The sequence below is a fragment of the Platalea leucorodia genome (genome assembly GCF_965183815.1).
Source record: "Platalea leucorodia genome assembly, chromosome: 15".
NCBI lineage: Eukaryota > Metazoa > Chordata > Aves > Pelecaniformes > Threskiornithidae > Platalea > Platalea leucorodia.
Genome location: NC_138837.1, coordinates 1,849,884 through 1,868,376, shown reverse-complemented (window position 1 = coordinate 1,868,376; position 18,493 = coordinate 1,849,884). Strand labels below are relative to the sequence as shown.

Genomic DNA, 18,493 nt, shown 5'->3' with positions numbered 1-18,493 from the left:
CAGCATTCAAAGAAAAATGAATACTGAATAATGACAGTAGTTTTTGGTTGTAGTTTACAAAATTACTTTGATATGGAAAAATTAATACACTGTATTTTTAAAAATACACAACTGCTAGATCATGAGAAAAAAAATTGCTGTTGTTCCTAAGTTGTTATTCTAAGAAATAAAACACCATTTTATATCTACATATGAAGAAAAGGACAAAGAAAGTAAGCTTTTGGTATCAGAAACAGGCAAAGAGGTAAACCAGTAATTGTCTAGCTCATCTGACAAATGTCACCTTCCCTTTGGCCAAGGCACAGAGAAATTACGCAGTAGTTGCCAACAAACAGATACAATAGCCCACCGTGTGATTTTATTTGATTTTTCAATGGAAAAAGCACAGTTAGCTGGAAGACGCGTTTCTATCTGGAAGCATTCACTTTATCCTTAAGAGCAGAGGGAGGAGAGAAAAGTTTGTTTTATTTATTTAATTTATTTCATAAGGCACTTTGAGTAACTGTACTTTGCCAAAGTGTGTCTGTGTTCCAGAATCTCTGGCTATTCAAAAGCCATACTGGATTTAGTACTAAACAGATTTTTTCACAAGTTACTAAAATGGATGAAAATTGGCTTCTCCAAGAACAACTCCTTTTTTTGAGTTTTTACAGATGGAGTTTGGAAGGCCTACAGAGCCCTGCAGTCTGAAAAACCGAGACAAAGGAAGAGGTAATGGGTTTGTGTGGCAAGGCAGGAGGGAGACATCATGCGAAGCAACTCCAAGGTGTAACTATTAATTTTTTTTCCTATCCCCATTGCCAGGCTAACCACGTAGCTCTTTGTGAGCAAAAATATTTGTGGAAGCTGACAAGTATCTGCATTGAGATATTATCCCATCCTCTACCAGGTCTCTTCCTTCTTTTTCAAATAGATAGATGCCATAACAAGCGTGCCAATGATTAAATGGTACAGATATGGGGCAGAAAGTTTCTTGATCGACACGAACAATATACGCCGGACTAATTCTTCCTAGAAATTACTTTGATCCCGTCTATGCAGTATTCAAGGGTAATTATCAGAAAACCCTCTAATAGAAACATATGATGTGCAAACAAATGTACATGTTGACTTTTAAAATAATTGCTTATTCACTAACACATTGTACTGCAAGTCTGTACTTTATTTAGCAATGTAAAGGGCACAAAAAAAATCATCTGTACCCAGGATGGTAAGGAGAAAAAGAAAAAAGGTCCTACATATTCCATCTAGCTTCTCACAAAAAAAGTGACTTCTAAAATTACTTCACATTAGCGCTGGAAAAAGGGGGAAGTTACATAGCATGTTAGTCTAAGTTTTAACACACAAAGAGACAGAGGATCATTATTACATACATATGCCCTAGCGAAAGAGTATCTTTGGTCAATACTTCCAGAGAAATGACACATTTTTACGGCCAATATAAGAACAAATATTCTAGTAATACGCATTACTTCGTGTGATGTAAAACTCAGCATTGTACATTGTTACGTATCCAAAACCCTAAGCCTGAATTTCCGAACACGGGTATCTAAACCAGGGACACAAGTCGGATAACTCGCGAGGGAAGCTGCAGCTCCTACCCGCTGCGCGCTGCCTGCTCCTTCGGGAGCCTCCGAAGGGCAGCGCTTCCCGGGCGGGAAGGCCGCTCCGCGGCCGGAGCCCATGCGCGCCGGCCGGGCCGCCGGCCTACGGGGGCACAGCGACCAAGGACCAGGGTTTTCATAGGGATCTCAATTAATAGCTTATGTTGTCCTCCAGATACTTTTGAGGAAAGTCATCAACTGTTTCACCAGTACTGGAAGCAAAAGCAAATGTGCTATTTCCACTTTCAGAGTTTTTAAAAGTCACATGAATTACTCTGAATTGTTTATATGTGAAGCTTTCTGTGAGGGCTGGGTTTCTGCCAGCTTTGTGTTAACATTAACAGCAAGTTCCTTCTTTTCAGATCTTTTGAACATTAAAAAAATTACAATCTGTCTGCAAAAGCCTAAAAGAGAACTGTAACTGTCAACATTTTGGTTTAATATCGACTCTGCCTTTGTGAATACAGAGTCAAGCTGAGGCAGTAAACTGATTAACTGAAGCAACAGGATGGAGAGGGGAACACGACATGAGCTCGTCACCGCTGAACTGCAAACAGAAAGCATGCCCAAAGCGTACAAGGTAGCAAATAAAACTCCCTTAAGATTTAACATTATCATGTATGCTTAACCTCAATTCTCTCAGCACTCCCAAATTAACAGGATTATTTCATTTTTAAGCATACGAATGAATGTATAATTGCTTGCAGAATTTGGCTCTAAACCATAAAACTATAAATAGTTTCAGAAATGGCGAGACAGACTTACCTCCATCAAACTTAAATGTATTCCAATGAGGTAGGGCATTGGGGCACTGCAAAGAGGAAAAAACCTAGCTTTACATTCTCATAACACTGGATTAACACATATGACTTATAAAATTAGCTACAGGAAAATACCAGGATACTGGATTAGACTTTGCTTAAAAAAATAATATATATAAACAAACCACATGTGAACAAAATTTTATTCCATATTTGAAAGACTTTTTTTACTACCCAATATCCTCTCACTTCTGTAAGACTTTAATTGTTCTGGACATCAGAATTTCCAAGTGACTAAGTTAAGACAGGTACATAAGGACAGCTATTAAACATATCTACAATACTGGAGTCTTATTTAAAAAACAAACAAAATGTGTTATTACAATGTTCAAAAAAATATCCAGACTTTTTCTAAGAGCATTCTTTAGAAAAATTGATCCCATTGGTAGTGTTAAGTGGTTAATTTAAGGTATACTTATCACCTGGTACTACAGGTTTTAAATCCTTAGGATATGGGTCCAGACACATTTAAAATAATTTATTTTTAAAGTACAAATCTTGAAAAGTTTACATTCATAAAGAAAAATATAAAAATTACTTTTGAAGATTCTGATAAACTCCAGAGTTACTGGGACATACGCCGATGCCATTATTCCCTTCAGACCACACAACTTAAATACACCAAGAGGCTCTTGGGCCCAGTTTGTAGCCTCAAGCACAGGTGTGAGACTTCTGTTATCAAACAGAACGCTAACATTTAAGAGAAAGATTGATCTTTTCCCTCTTCTCTTCCATGATGTTAGCAAACACCAACATGCACTATAGAACACAAGAAGAGTACTGAATGAAAGTTGTATCTTTGTGTATACAGTATTTCTAATATTAAGCTTATTACAGGACTCCCACTCAACCGATCAGGGAAAGCTTATATTTGCACTGCTTATTAGAACACATCAAAGAGGATGCCAAAGCTGCTAATTGCAAAGATGGCATATACTGCCTGTTAAACGGAAAGCACACAGACAGACACAACTTTTAAAATAGAGCCTCGTTTCATTTTGGATACAGAAGCTCAAAGAGCTCATTTTCAATTTCAGATGAAAAAATGAGAGAAATGTCACTGCACTGCCTTGGATTAAAATATCTTCCATATTGCTTTGATAAACTGGTGCCTACTGCTCAGTAAGAGAAGTACAGCACTGAAAAAACTACTGCAAGGCACCAGACCAGCAAAAATCACTCTGCTTCTCATTTTCATGAGAAATACCTTTAAAAAAAAATATTTACTGATATGCATATTAATATTTATCATGTTTATTACTATACCCCCTAAAACTGCTACTCTGTTGGATGCTGTACCAAGAGATGGAAACAGCCTCTGTATTAGACGTTCTACATGAAAACACTTTTTTTCTTTTTGAAGACATTAAACATACATAACTTCAAAAACACCTTACGAGTTCATTTGTAGCATACCGAAGTGCCGCGAACCACGCCGCATGACAACTCGCCGAACTGCGAGGCCGGCAGGAACGCCCCCGCCCCAGCCTCCCCCAGCGCAGCACCTGATGGCAGCCAGCCCACAGGCGCTCCCACCTCGGAAACTAACTCCGTACAAATCCTGAAGGTTCTGCTCCCTTGGGAATTCCACAGATGAGAACCAGAACACACATCCAAGTTCTTGGATAGAAATTTTTACCATACAACATGATACACAATTATTACATATGGATTGCTGCTCAACTGAGGAGTATTTTTATTTGTCATTTTGCATGTTTTCTTTGCGACAAACGCTATCTCTTTCACCCACATCTCTTCATTCCAATGGCCACATTCCAGGAGCAAGAAAATACCCAGTAATTTTATATTCAAAGTATAAACCATTGGTTTAGCTGCCAGCTGCACAAATGCTCAACTTCCCCGTGTGCCTGGCTATGCTGCTCGAGACTCCTCCAGCATGCACCGAGATGAATGTGTTTCTAATTAAGTAGCTTCATGAACACGACAGCTTCAATCTCAAAAATACAAAGTCTGAACCTCGGCAGGAAGTCTTAAGACTGCAAATGTCTCATCTAGTGGAACCTTGGCTAACGTAACGAAGGGAAGCAGGAAGAGTGCAGTATTCCAGAAAACCAGCCACGTATTAACGTGTCCAAAAGTAGAGCCTGTCACCAAGCACAGGAAAACCCGAAGCTGTAAAAGTTAATTAACTGTATCATGTCCATCTTTCAATCCTCCAGTTTGTCAACAAAAGAATAGTAAGAATGCCTAAATCCTTAAAACCATGCACCCCCAATAAGATTTTAAGGAATTACAGGAAAGATATGGCTTAAGATAAATGGATCAGCTCTGGATGCAAGGAATCATCTTTTCACTTTTCGAGTGACAGACATTACATGTAAAGGCAATACAGCATATAAAACTATGATAGGGATTGCATTAAGGCTACAGTAACCTGACTTTTAGCCCTATTTCGAAAGCTGTTATTTCTTTAAATTTGTATTACTAAACATTAAAGGACTCCAGTCAGGAGCTGAATGGGCCGGACAGTGCATACACTTGGACAAAGCAAGAGAAACAATTTGATACTATAGAACTGCAAAGAGTGGGTTTGGCATACCCACCGATGGAAAAAATAGCTCAGGTTTTGCTGATCGATATGAAAAAGGAAACTTTGAAGCAGTAATTTGTTAAAGCATAATGTGCTAGTTTTGCAAATATTTGTGTTTTATGAATAGTTGCAGAAATTTCTGCTAGGGAACGAGGTAGAGCCCAAAAGACGACATTGGGCATTTCTTTGAGAAACGTTTAATGCATGGGTGAAAAATTGGACCACGGGGCACTGGGACATGGCACTGGCGCACAGAAAGACAAGCAGACACGGTCCATGCTGTGAAGGGCTCCAGAAGATGAATAGCATGTTTGACGCAGAAAAGAAGATGGGGAAAGTCAAAGGTAAATGAAGAAGGTTGACAAAACCATACGAAAATAATTCCTGTAAGAACTTTTTCAACACATATAAGCAATCGTTTGGCTTACAGAAGTCAGAGGGAAAACACTGCATGGTCAGAGCTTGGGCAAAGCTGCCTGGAGCTATACAGACGAATAAGAAAGGCCACATTTCAGACATGAAGCAGAAGAAACACACACCATTTAGAAAGGGATTAGATCTGAAGACTAACAAAGAATTCCCCAAGTTACGGGAATATATGAAAGGAAATTAACTCAGTTTTAGCCACAAAAGCCATTGCTTGTAATGACAAATGGGAGGCATCTACAAACACCCCGGCAGGGGATCAAGGGAGACAAATGCACGTTTTAGTTTGTGTGAAAGGTGACAGGCGTGGAGCAGCGCAGAGCTGTGCTGCATCCACGGAGCACTTGTTTTTGAAGGTGCATTTGTATGAAATCTGTTTATTCAAAACTGCTTTACAATAACCATTACTGTTCATCACCCAAATGTGGACCTTAAAGCGACTTCTCCATGGGTAACAAAAATAAAATAACCTGAACATCTATTCTACGAAAATTAATTTTGTTTTTCAGAACTGACATTATTGTTCAATGACATGCGAACAGGAAAGCAAAAGCAAAGATATATTAAGGATAATTCACCATGATAGCTCCTTATACTCCCAAAAGTTTAACTAAGTAAACATCATAAATAACCTCAATAAAATATAATTCTGGTAAAAAGCATAAAGATTTCCAGTAAAATCTACCAGAGGGATTATATTCTTCTGTCATCACTCATCAATCTGACTGAAAAGGAAACAAACCTAAAATTAAATGTTGAAGGTTCATGTCAGCCTTCATAAACTGCTTTTATCACCATTTTTCTTTATCATGTGTTAATCATACGCCATTACTTAAATACTCAGCTACCATCCTGTACAAGGGAACGTTGTGTGCCTCCTCTTCCCCATTCAGAGCACCCTAGAATCACAGAATCGCTTAGGTTGGAAAAGACCTTTAAGATCAGCAAGTCCAACCGCTAACCCAGCACGGCCAAGCCCACCACTAACCCATGTCCCCAAGCACCACATCTCCCCGGCTTTTAAATCCCCCCAGGGATGGGGACTCAGCCCCTGCCCCGGGCAGCCTGGGCCAGGGCCTGACAGCCCTTTGGGGGAAGAAGTTTTTCCCAATATCCAACCCAACCCTGCCCTGGCGCAGCTTGAGGCCGTTCCCTCTCGTCCCATCGCTTGTTCCTGGGGAGCAGAGACCGACCCCCCCGGCTCCAGCCTCCTTTCAGGCCGTTGCAGAGAGCGATGAGGGCTCCCCTCAGCCTCCTCTTCTCCAGGCTGAGCCCCCCCAGCTCCCCCAGCCGCTCCTCCCCAGCCTTGTGCTCCAGCCCCTGCCCCAGCCTCGCTGCCCTGCTCTGGCCACGCTCCAGCCCCTCCATGGCCGCCTTGGGGTGCGGGGCCCAGCGCTGAGCACAGCATTCGAGGGGCGGCCTCACCAGTGCCCAGCGCAGGGGGACCATCCCTGCCCTGCTCCTGCTGGCCACACTGTTCCTGACACAAGCCAATTCTTCCTAACTGCTGTTCAGGTCCCGAGACATGAAATGCTCAAGCAGTTTTTAATATTTTATCAGGTTAGATGTCTATTTCCAAGACTTTCCAGTGAACTTCAGTAAGACACATTGCTTGTATAAACAGGAGAAACACTCTGCACAACCTTTAATCCTTCTGGGACCCATGACATTAAAGACTGCCCTTCAGACCAGTCTTTACCTACTGCTTGACACTTCGTCAGTCCTGGGGCTTCTTACAACCACAACTACTAATTAGTCAAAGTTGTTTGATGGCAGCCCATATCCATTAAGTGCAAAATTAAGAAGTATCAATTTCTACTGCGCGTATTTACTGCTTAAACAAAATGCCTGCCTAAGTCTTTTGGAACAAAGAGGAATGTCATTACTCCTCTTGTGCTACACTGGTTCCCAATGCAATCAGCGTTATTTATAATCAAATGAGTTATATAGGTAAATATCAAATCATTAAAGTAGCAATGCATAAGCATGAATATGGATATTGTGGACTTAATGGCTATATATTGCCCATTTATTACAGTTGCATTTTTACAATTTCTTTAATTCGTTTCCTTAGGCTAACTAGAGACCTCTTAATTATGCTCCCAAGAGGTAGGCAACTACTAATTGGAAGAGAAGCAGGTGAAATAGAGGGACATTTCCTCTTAAGTGAAAAAAACCCACCCTTAAAAAACACTGCAATTCACCAGCAAAAGTAATGTAAGCCCCAAGGATCTCAAAAAGGTTCATAGTTTACAGCTACACGGGGATTTGCACCATTTTGCTTCATCGTTCCAGAAAAATTGATTCGATCACATTTACTAAGTTCATGTCTTGATACACAAATACTGACTTAATGTGTCGCTCTTTCACACAGTAGTACTTTACTCTCTAAGGTAGTCTCCTGGTTTCTCTTCAGATTACTCATTGAAATGCAACAGAATTCAATCCAAAATTTACTGGGGTAATTGATGCAAATTAGAAACTTGACTGCATAAATTGGAATGATGTAGAAAACATACAGCTAAGAAACCAGAAGAGCAACTACAAGAGCTTTTAGTGAGTACACAGATGCACCAGGCTGAATCGAAATGCCTGCCGAGAGGCTCATGACGAAGGAATCATTGTTTCCCCAGCAGCAGGAGTACTCGCCCTCCAGTTACCCCTCCACCTACTTAAAGGAGCATATTGAAGTATATGCATATTTAGAAAACAGGAGAAAGGGAGTTAAAAAAACTCCCGGAGAAAGGGAAAACTGCACCAATAGAAACATTTGTTCAGCAGCTGTGCCAGGGTGCTCTAAGAAGCAGAATATATCTGACGCTCAGAATATATTAATGTTGGCTGCTAAGCAGTCTATCTAATATAAAAGACTGTTTTAATCACCCTAGAAAATATACTGTTGCTTCTGGTAAAAGCCCACAGAATAACCCGAGTGACAATGCTCTGGGACTTAGAGAACATACTAAGCTGTGTTACCAGGTCAGCAAAAACAGGCTTTTCTTACAGGCTAATTTTAAACACAGACACTGAGAGCAAAAAGGAAGAAAACAGACACAGTGGGAGTGTTTTTATGCCACGTGAAAAACAAGCTGGAAGAAGTAGTGAGGAAAATTAATAGACTGTTTCTTTCACATCAAGAAATGCTTAAATTCCCAAAAACAAAATAGATGGACAAGATCTGGACAAATTTAAGTAGTTGTATGTGCTTGGCTACTGATGCTTGGTGGCAGTATCTCATTAACCAGTACTTTTGGCACCTGCTGGCATGTACTTTAAAAAAAACCAAAAAAAACAAAAAAAACCAAAACCACCACAACAACAAAAAACCACAACAAAAACAACACCCAAAAAAACCCCCAAAACCCAGCAGTGCTTCATATGTTTCCTCTGTTGTTCTGTATTCAAAGGAACAAGCACTTTTGCATTAACGTGTGAAATCTAATGATAGGATTCCCACCAATTTCTAGTCTCCTCCACCCAAAATCTTTCCACGGGCTGAAAATATATCAAAGAATGGTACCTAATTAAAAAGTAAAAATAAAGGATAGCACTCTTCCCCTTGCTTCTCCTCTCTCCCCCTGCCCTCAATTAATCTAAATGACAGGGATCAGATGACTGAAGTCATTCCAGCTACACGTACAGGGTACTACGCCGCTACTGTTGGATCAGCATCCCTAGTACAAAGAGCAAGTGCATTGAGAACAAACATTTTGAAGATACAGGCTTTTGGCATTTTCAGTTCTGCGGTTAGGTATGTGAATGAGGAATGCAGGTGAACATAAATACTAAGTTTAAAAAAATCCTTTCAAGAGGGAAATGGGAAGAAAATTACCCACTTCCACATTATAAGTTAAAAAAATTAGCAAAGAGCAAACTGAAAAAATGAGAAACCACAGTGTTTTGAAAGTACTTGGTGTAAAACGTCAATAAAGGACAAAATGCTATAGAAAAACCTTGAGCTTTAACAATGTCAGTGAAACAGCTTCATACTGAGCAGGTTTGTGGTAGAGTTGCCATTCACCTGTAACACCACCCCGTCACCCACCTCCTCCCGCCTCGCACGGGAAAGCGTGCCTCTCCCACCAGCTCAAGGGAACTCCCCACACCGAGCCTGAAGTTTCTCTTGCGTGAAGCTGGCCAAAAGGATCTTCAAGTGGCAGGAGGAGAGTTAGTTATTCCACCCGTTCGCTCTCTGCAAAGAGAGCTATTCTACCTTTTCGTAGCTCTGGACAGATCCAATGGTTGTGGCGTCCCCCTTCCCTCCCCAGGAAATGCAACGGATTTCACATTTCACAGCCATGGAGCTGTCAGTTTATCAGTTGGGACCTTAGAAGTTTCCTTTATACAAAACATCTCCACTGCAACTCAAACAATTAAAAGCGAATAATCACAGGTGGAATACACTTTTTTCAAAAACTTTCAAAGATCACAAGTAATACAGCCTATATAGCCCTCCGTGATTTTCAAAAGAGCAGAAGATTCAAAAACATTATACAGCACAGTCCACAAATGGACACAGTCAACTGAATGAACATGATATTTCCTATTCACAAGAACTGAAGACTTCTCATTACTTTAACTTTTGTCTCCATTTCAGCTCTTTAAAATTCTTATGTCACATTTGCAAAAGAAATAACCAGGCAATAATTTTAATTAAACTAAACTCTTTTACCGTAAATAATCTCAGTCATTTCCCCTAAGAGGAAGACACCAATAAGCAATAATACCGCCTTAAAGCGGAGAGCACGGAGCAGATTTCTCAGTCCTCCCAGGCAAAAATGACGTCTCTAAGTTCACATGGTTACAAAATAGATGGACTCTATTTTGAGAAATATATTTATGGCACATGAATTGTTGTTAAATTGACCTATTCAAACAATTACAGTGTGTGTAGCTACCTCTCCAATTAAAGTTCGTATCTGGCTAAGGTAATCAGTTGTTGTATTTGTGAGCATGCAATTACAATCTGCCTAATAACTACACATTTTTAAATCATACTTTTCACACACTAGCTGGCTCATTCGTTATATGGACAGGGTGTTATGCCATGAAAGAATTCATTCAGTAGAGCTCAATGACTTGTGTCTTTATTTCCTTAGGTACACTGCCCAAGTGTTTGCTTTTTGCACACTTCTGCTCCCAACCGCAGGATCTGGACTTAGCCCCTTTTAACATGGCTTTGTCAGAAAGTCGATGAATACCTAATCTTCAAACCCAGCATAAAAGCCTCTTGTGGTCCACATCCTTGTCCTGAAAACTCCTAGCAGCGTGTACCTGAAGAACAAGCTGGCAGCAGCAGCCTTCATGTGTTAATTACACATGCGAAGCCCATTATGCAGAGAAAGGGCACCTGCTGGCAGTGCAAATGACTACAGCCTGCCCTTCCTGGGTAGCCAGTAAATTGAAGGTTCATTTCTACAGGAGATAATAGTTTTTAGATTCCGTTCCGTGTATCCTCGACATAGGCACATACTTAACATTTAAATCATCTGCAGAGGAACCAGCTTCCTTTAAATCTACATGTTTCAGTTCCTAGCACTTCCCTTAAAAATGCTAGTTATCCCGGCTGGCTCCTCACTCTCGTTCAAATGCAGAGAAAACGTCACGCAGAACACTATCACTCTTAAAAAAACCCAGCCAACCTCCACACTAAGAGCCACACTTAAAACATGGTATTGCACAACGCCGTAAGTTTAAGTTTGTTTTTTTCTGAGAAGGACTCACGCTAGTCCAAGATGCTAGGGGGCAGCGGGAGGCCGTTTTCTATGTTTCCAAATCATTCCCAAAAGCGCATTAGGCGCCACCCTCCCGCCAACGCTGCTGCTGCGCAGGGAGGCCTGGGGGGCCAGCCAGCAGCCCCTGCCATGACCACAAAGGCACCGAGTCCCTTCTGCGTCCTTCATCGCTTGACGTGACCACGCAGCAGCAGGCCCGTGTTTTCCTTGTGCCTTCCTTTTACTTCCAAGCCTGTAGAAGCCTCCCGTTCCCTTTACATCCCTCGGTTTAACTCCAGCCAAGCTTTGGCCTTACTATTTCCACCCCTGCATGCCCAGGCAACAATTCCATTAACTCTCTGACAGGGCTTGAAAGTTTAAATTCTCTTGGAAGCCTAAGGCAAGGCCACTCTTTCTAGGCAAACTTCATCTCCCTGCTACAAACAGAGAGGGAAATACAAAAAGAAAAAAAAAAAGGGCAAGTCACACAAACTGAGCCTGGGAAGCAGCAACTAACAGCTGAGCAACTAAAAGCAGCAGCACCTTAAACTTCCTCTTCGTTCGTTACTCCGAGTGCTCGTCCGCCATTCCTGTGCACAGCGAACGGGAGAGATGACGTTACGGCTGATTAGGCTGAGCTGTTTGACTTTGCACCAGAAAAGAAAGTAAAAACCGAGAGGCCATTTGAGGAGTGCTGTAGACAGGCTTCTGAACCGTTAACCACAGAGGCCATGACACGCGCCTAATGACGCGCTAACCTGGAGAATCCAAGGGTGAACAAGGAGGCTGCTCAGGCCACCTGGACAGTGTGGAATCACAGGACAGGTGGGAAGGAACCTCGGGAGGGCAACTGGTCCAAGCTCCTGGTCAAAACAGGGCCAGCTTTGACATGATATGAGGTTGCTCATGGGCTGTGCCAAAATTTGTCACGTCATGATAATGAATACGTTTTTGAAAAGTTTATATTCATTCCCCTAAATAAGGTAAATATCATGTTCTAAGGACAGGCTGATAATAAAAGATCACTGCAGGAAAATGAATAGCTTTTCCCCACCCTCAACAGAAATTCAGGAAAGCAGAAGAATGAGAGTATCTTCTCCACTGGAGAAGGTGGAGTCTTAATTCAAATGTTAACATTTAACACAGATATGCTGAAAATGGATTTTAATTACACAATATCTAAGTTGCAGCATTCCATAGTAACCAGTCATATTAAGAGTATTTCAACATACCGATAGACAATTATATCTTGCCATAAAAATAAATTTTTTTACTTACTAGGTTGGTTGCTTCCTTAATAGGCCTATATATTTTTAGAGTAACAGTTGCATCATAAGAGGACTTAAGATTTACTATACAGAAATGTGAAAACTGTTGTGAATCTAAGAGAGAGAGAGAGAGAGAGAGAGAGAGAGAGAGAGAGAGAGAGAGAGAGAGAGAGAGAGAGAGAGAGAGAGAGAGAGAGATAATATATATACATACGCACATATATATATATATATATATATAGCCTTACCAACAGTAGTCCAATAGATGTGGGGGCAGAACAGGAATGTAAACATGCTGCCAGAACATCGGGTAGAGCATAGCTGCAGACCCATGAATGCAGGCAGTTAACTGAAAAACACATATTAAAACAGGATCATAAATAAGACAAAAACCAAGCTTAAAAAGGTAAAGTTAGAAGAAAAAAGTAAAGAATCCATTCTGCTTTCATATCAACATGCTTTATTACAAAATATACAGTGCTCTTGTTAAAAAAAGGGTATTGGTGGGTGAAGCATGACTGGTTTATGGTGGTTGTCATTCGACTGACTTTATAAACAGCCAAGAACACGATTCATTCAACAAACAAAACCTGAAAAGAACAGCCAGTGTTCTACAAAGCAACAGAAACATGGAAATGAAAACACAAAGGAAACTAAAAAACCATAAAGGCAAATCCCCCAATCCTAGTAATTACCGTCCATTAAATATCATAAAACTGCATTGAAATTATAACACAAACTGAAGAAATATTTGCGCTTAGGAAGATACAACATGAGTGGCATACATTTCTTAAGAATATACCATACTAATCTCGGTGATTAAATTTTTATTATTTAAAGGGGATTTTTTATCTAATTGTCCTTCGCCAAATCATTTGATCCATTGAATTTCTCAGTTATATTTTCAAAAACTCATGCAGAATAGTTTTGATGTTGGCAGGCACTGAATGAGAGATTGCAAATAGCAAACACAAGTGCCAGTCAAGCCGTGGGGAGAATCCTCACAGAGCTTTGGAGGAAATTACGTCTCTCAATCCTATTTCAAACGATAATTAATAATTTGGAAAAGCAGATAAGCAAGATATTTGTCACATTGACTAAGGATATTAAAACGGAGAAGGTGGTAATCCTCAATCAGGAAATCTCAGTAAAAGCTATAGTCAAAATACCATAAGAAGAGGATATGAACACAGACACTTGGGAAAATAGAAAATAAATAAATAAATCCGAACACTCATACAAATAGACACATACATGGAAAAGACTAAGAGGTGACAGGCAGTCACATCCACCTGGCAGTGTTTTGCAGTTTAGAGTGTGTTTTAATCTTAAATGATACTTGTCGCAAGTACTACAACGTGTTTTACTCGTGAGACATTTTGAAAACAATACTCAACAAAAATCTAGCAGTTATTTGAAGGGGCGATGAAATCAAGCATCTAATGCTTGGCTGGACAACAGGAAGGCGGGAGAACGCTGCTTATGAATACCAAAAAGACAAGTTCTAAAGGACTGAGGTCCTTGTGGTGGCCTAAGGTTGTGCGAGATGAAACAAAGCAAAGAAAGATCGTGACATTAATCTTAATTCAGTTAGATGTCGTGTAACCTTAAAAAAAAAAAGTAGACGACCCTCATTATTATGAATTTCCATTAAGAAAGACTACTGAATTCTATACCACTTTATAGGGAACCCATGTCTAGTAAAGCAAATGGTCCAGATGAGCTAATACAGTCTTTTAAGTCTCCATGTCAGGGAAAATCAGCTCCAGCTCTGGGTGTAGTTTGGCTTGTGTTCAATGCCAAAGCCTTTATGTAATTCCAATGCAATTTCTGTAAATAACAGAACCTGATTTTCTGATTAAAATGCAGGTCATTAGGCAAGAGGACTGAAGACAGGCACATATTTTACATGTAATTTTTAAGCCTGTGAACAATACAGATCTGGATAAGTGATAAGAATGCAACAAGGAACATTAATTTTTGGGGAGAATTACTGTGGTTCTCTGCAGTGTGGTTCAGATAAGAACCACGGTGAGGTATCAGCTTCATAAGCAGGCGTTTTTCAAAAGCAGAAAAGTGACAATAAAGATGAACCAAAATATACTTTGCAATTTACAGCTCAAAATAGACACAGATTTATTTAAATCATTCAGAAGCTAAGACCCAGTATGCCGAGTATAAACCCATACAGCACTTCAATGATAGAAGTTTCAGACATAAAACCCCTCAAGTTGAAAAGCCAGAATTTTAAAATATACCTTGTACCTAGTTGAGAAATATTGTTATTGTGGCTAAAATATACGAATAATCTGTCTAATAATTTTTTTGAGTTCCAATCATCCCTATCACCTAATCAAAGAAAACCTAAGAAAAAGAATGTCCTACTAAGCCAGATCAAAAATCCCTTGTCTCCCAGTGTTCTGTCCAACACCGGTCAACACAAATTACTAAAACCACTAATCAACACATTCATCAATATTGGTATTTTCCATTTTCTCCGTCCCCACCAGCTTGCAGCTCACACCTCACGTGCCAATGAATTCAAATGAACACATTGAAACGTGCTGCCCCATCTCTTCATTTTGAGCCTATTCCCTCACGTTTTAATGGGTGCTCTGAGTTTTGAGCATTTTGAGACAATAAATTAAAAAATGATCTCCTACTTATCTTCTAAGGGCCACACATGATTTTCTATATTTCAGTCAAGTTCCCTGCCTCCTTACTGTCTTTACCAGGCTGAATGAAGAGGCCTAGCCTACTCTGCTTTCCCTAATTGAGGGATTATTTTGTATATTTGCGTGTTCTTGTTACCCTTCTCTCTACTTTTCACTAGTTTACTTTATCATCTTTTATTTGGAGTAGATAAGAACTTGTGCAGTATTCACAATGTGGGCAAGCCATGAACATATCTAGTGGCATTATGCCCTGTTTTTCATTCTCTACTCCTTTCATAATAATTTCTTGGCCTCTAAGCCTTCATCTGAGTAATAAACTGCATTTCCATAGATCGATCGATCTCTCTCTTTAAAAAAACCTCCATTATCTCTTTCTGAGTAGTAATAATTACTTCAGTTATTCAGACCATGATTGCTTACATGGTTAGAAGCATTTTCTCCTATAAGCATTATTTTATATTTATCCACGCTATGCAACAAAATGACTGCCACAACATTTTCTCCCCTTTTTAAAAATTGTTTTTCATGAGGATATTTAACAAGTTCCAGAATAGAGCACTGTTGGACTGCTTAGCAACTTTCAGGATTAGGAAAACTGATAATTTTTCTCACCCCTTTTCCCTCAACCTTTTAGCCAGCTGGTTACCCTCAAGAGGATCAAACTCTCCTATGCCACAAAAATTCATTTAATAGCTTTGAAGAATTCAACATTGTTGAATTTTACCTAGATTTTTAAAGATTTTTAAGATTTGAGGCATGGATTTCTTTTGCAAAGGTCATATTTACTCTTCCCCTGAGAGCTACACAGTCACCCCTCACCTTAGCACTGCTTGATTTGCCAGTGTCATAGAATCATAGAATCGTCAAGGTTGGAAAAGACCCTTAAGATCATCGAGTCCAACCGTTAACCTAACACTGCCAAGTCCATCTATACCCTGTCCTCGTGTCATAACAGGAGGGTCCACAAAGCTCCAAAGCATCCCAGTGCTCATGTATTTCGATAAGTGAGAACATGCAAGAATTTAAACTAGATTTGAACCATCATCCTAAGGAAATAGCATCTTTGGAAGCAGACAGGGTACAGCAAGTATTTGAACAAGTACTTGTTCAGTTTTTCTCAATAAGAAAGCTCTTTATTAGCAGGTGAACATTATTTTATGGTCCTTATGGGATGGAAATATTAGTATGTTAGGATACTAATTAAAGCAAAAGTTAGAAGCTACAAAATCTTGAATGTATTCTACATTTATGACTAACGAAATACTAAAGATTTATCCCTATGCCATTATATTTCAACTTATCTTTACATTATTCCTACTGGAGAAAATGCTGCTCTCTCACAGATTAGACAAACGGCATAGCCTAGTTCCAAAATATGCAGCAGAAAAAGAAAGCATGCTTTCCCAATATAATTTTTCCTCTATATTCCTAAATCCTTTATACTCTCTGTTTCTGTTCTCCAAATCAAAAAGATGTCTGGAAAAAACACTGTTTAAAAATTTAATTCTTACTTAAAAATTGCTTCTAGGAGGATCAAATGGATTATTTCCCGGCGTTATTATACAACATGGTTGCCGCTGTAGAGGAGTGAACTCGGTAATCAAGGAGGCCCCTTCCAAGCCCCACTCCCATTGGTTTTAAAACTCAGCAAGAAAAGATTAAACAGACATAATGCTCAACACTGCAGACATCTGAGCAGAACCTGTCACTTATTTTTGAGCTGTACTCCCACCTTGCTATCTGGCATGAATTCAAATAACATACTACCATGAGTAAGCACCAGTACTGTCCTTCAACTCTGCCAAGATAAGGGCTCGTAAAAAAGAAATAGCATATTTGCTGGAGACCTCACCTGATTAGTGATTGCCATACAGAAAACAAGCACTTAATAATAAGGCAGCCTGAGAAATGCCCAACTGTCAAAACTATAGGAATCCAGCATTTTGAAATAAGATTAGTTCCACTACCTCAGCTTCCCGCAGCTGTTGCTAGAGAATGTAAAAAGATAGCTATGTAAGAAAGACACCGATTCACTAAGTCACTTTTCGCAGTTTTATATTTAACACACTAAAAGCCTTATTTAAGCAAATTAAATCAATGGGATTTTGTCATATATATAAAAATTATAAACTGATGTTGAATTACAATAGGCCATTTTCCAGTGCATTTTACTGTCTCTCTCCTGGTGCATATACACTGCACAGCTGTACATATGCAGTACATGGCTACAAATGTGCAACATATACTGGAAAAAATGTCCACCTTTTGAGTGTTTCTAAGGTCATTTTTCTGCATTACTCAGGGCTAAAAATAAAGTAGAAAGCTTAAGACTGAGCTACATAAGAATTAAGCAGTGAAAGCAGGGCTGTTGCACAGGCTGCGTATGAAGGTCAAGGCCTATACCGGCAGGTTATAGGGACAGCAACAGAGCTCTTGGGAAGGAAGAGCTTGTACATTTAAAACAGTAAGTTGTAAGGCTGCTGTAGAACAAGAACCGTGCAAGCTCTTAGCCACGTTGCATCACAAGGACATTTGGTGAATGGTATTAACCATGCGTTGTCTTTTCCTAAGGACCACCGTCTCCTTCTCCTCAGAGCCCTGAGGCGTGTCGGAAACCAAGCAGGGAATCAGAGGTCGTGTATCGGAGCTTTCCATGGCATGGAAGAAGCGACACGGCAAGCTCTCAGCTCCCAGGAACAAAAGAATGTGTCAGAATGGTCATTTTTGCTACGGACTAACACTGTAATAACAGAAAAATTACGTAAAGAAATTCACCTCAGTGTGATGGAGCCGAACAGAAACACCACAGAGCTTCACAGGTTTCAGTCTTTTAAGAGTCATCAGGCTTCACGTAAGCCACCGTTCTAAAGTGAGCGACAGCCTGCGGCGGCCCTCGCCACACGCGGTTAACAGACCTGGTTGGGGCAGGGCTGCACCCCAAGTTCTGACGGCAGGGAGACCACTGGCGAGAAGAGAGGACAGCTCTTCTCTCTCATTTTGCAACAGCATGCTCTCACCAGCAGGTGGTCTTTTGCCAAGCACAGGTTTTTTATGCATTTTGGTTCATATTTGGCTTTTCATGAGTAGTTAGATCACAGAATATGTAAAGAAATTTAACAGGAAGAATTGCTTTAACATTTGGAGAAATTATTTGAGTTTCCTTTTGTAGGAAAAAAGAAAAAAAATCCAAGAAAACAGCAATAAATCTTCCACAGGTTCAGTACACACGGTTTATAAAATAGCTAATAAACACAGCCTCATTCAGTTACCTCTAAATCTTATTCAACTCAACTATATTAAGGATATTTCAAATCAAAATTTGAATTTGATATGATGTATTATAACACAGAATTCATTCCACCATAAAAGACTTTCTATCCAGCACTGTTTAATTTTCTCCCTCTTACCTGATATTAAATTTAAGCCTTAAGTAT

General features: G+C 39.9%; 1 protein-coding gene across 3 annotated transcripts in view; it reads right to left on the bottom strand.

Annotated features, from left to right (window-relative positions):
- The window catches only part of DENND1A (DENN domain containing 1A), a gene marked incomplete at its 3' end in the record, with an annotated part of 220,596 nt that overhangs the window by 94,889 nt on the left and 107,214 nt on the right, over nt 1-18,493 (bottom strand). For all 3 annotated transcript variants that reach the window (XM_082327588.1, XM_082327589.1, XM_082327590.1), the window contains exons 10-11: nt 12,633-12,733; nt 2,370-2,415 (exon numbers count right to left, since the gene is read on the bottom strand). In XM_082327588.1, the coding sequence (XP_082183714.1) occupies nt 2,370-2,415; nt 12,633-12,733 (147 nt within the window). The remainder of the gene's footprint in view (nt 1-2,369; nt 2,416-12,632; nt 12,734-18,493) is intronic.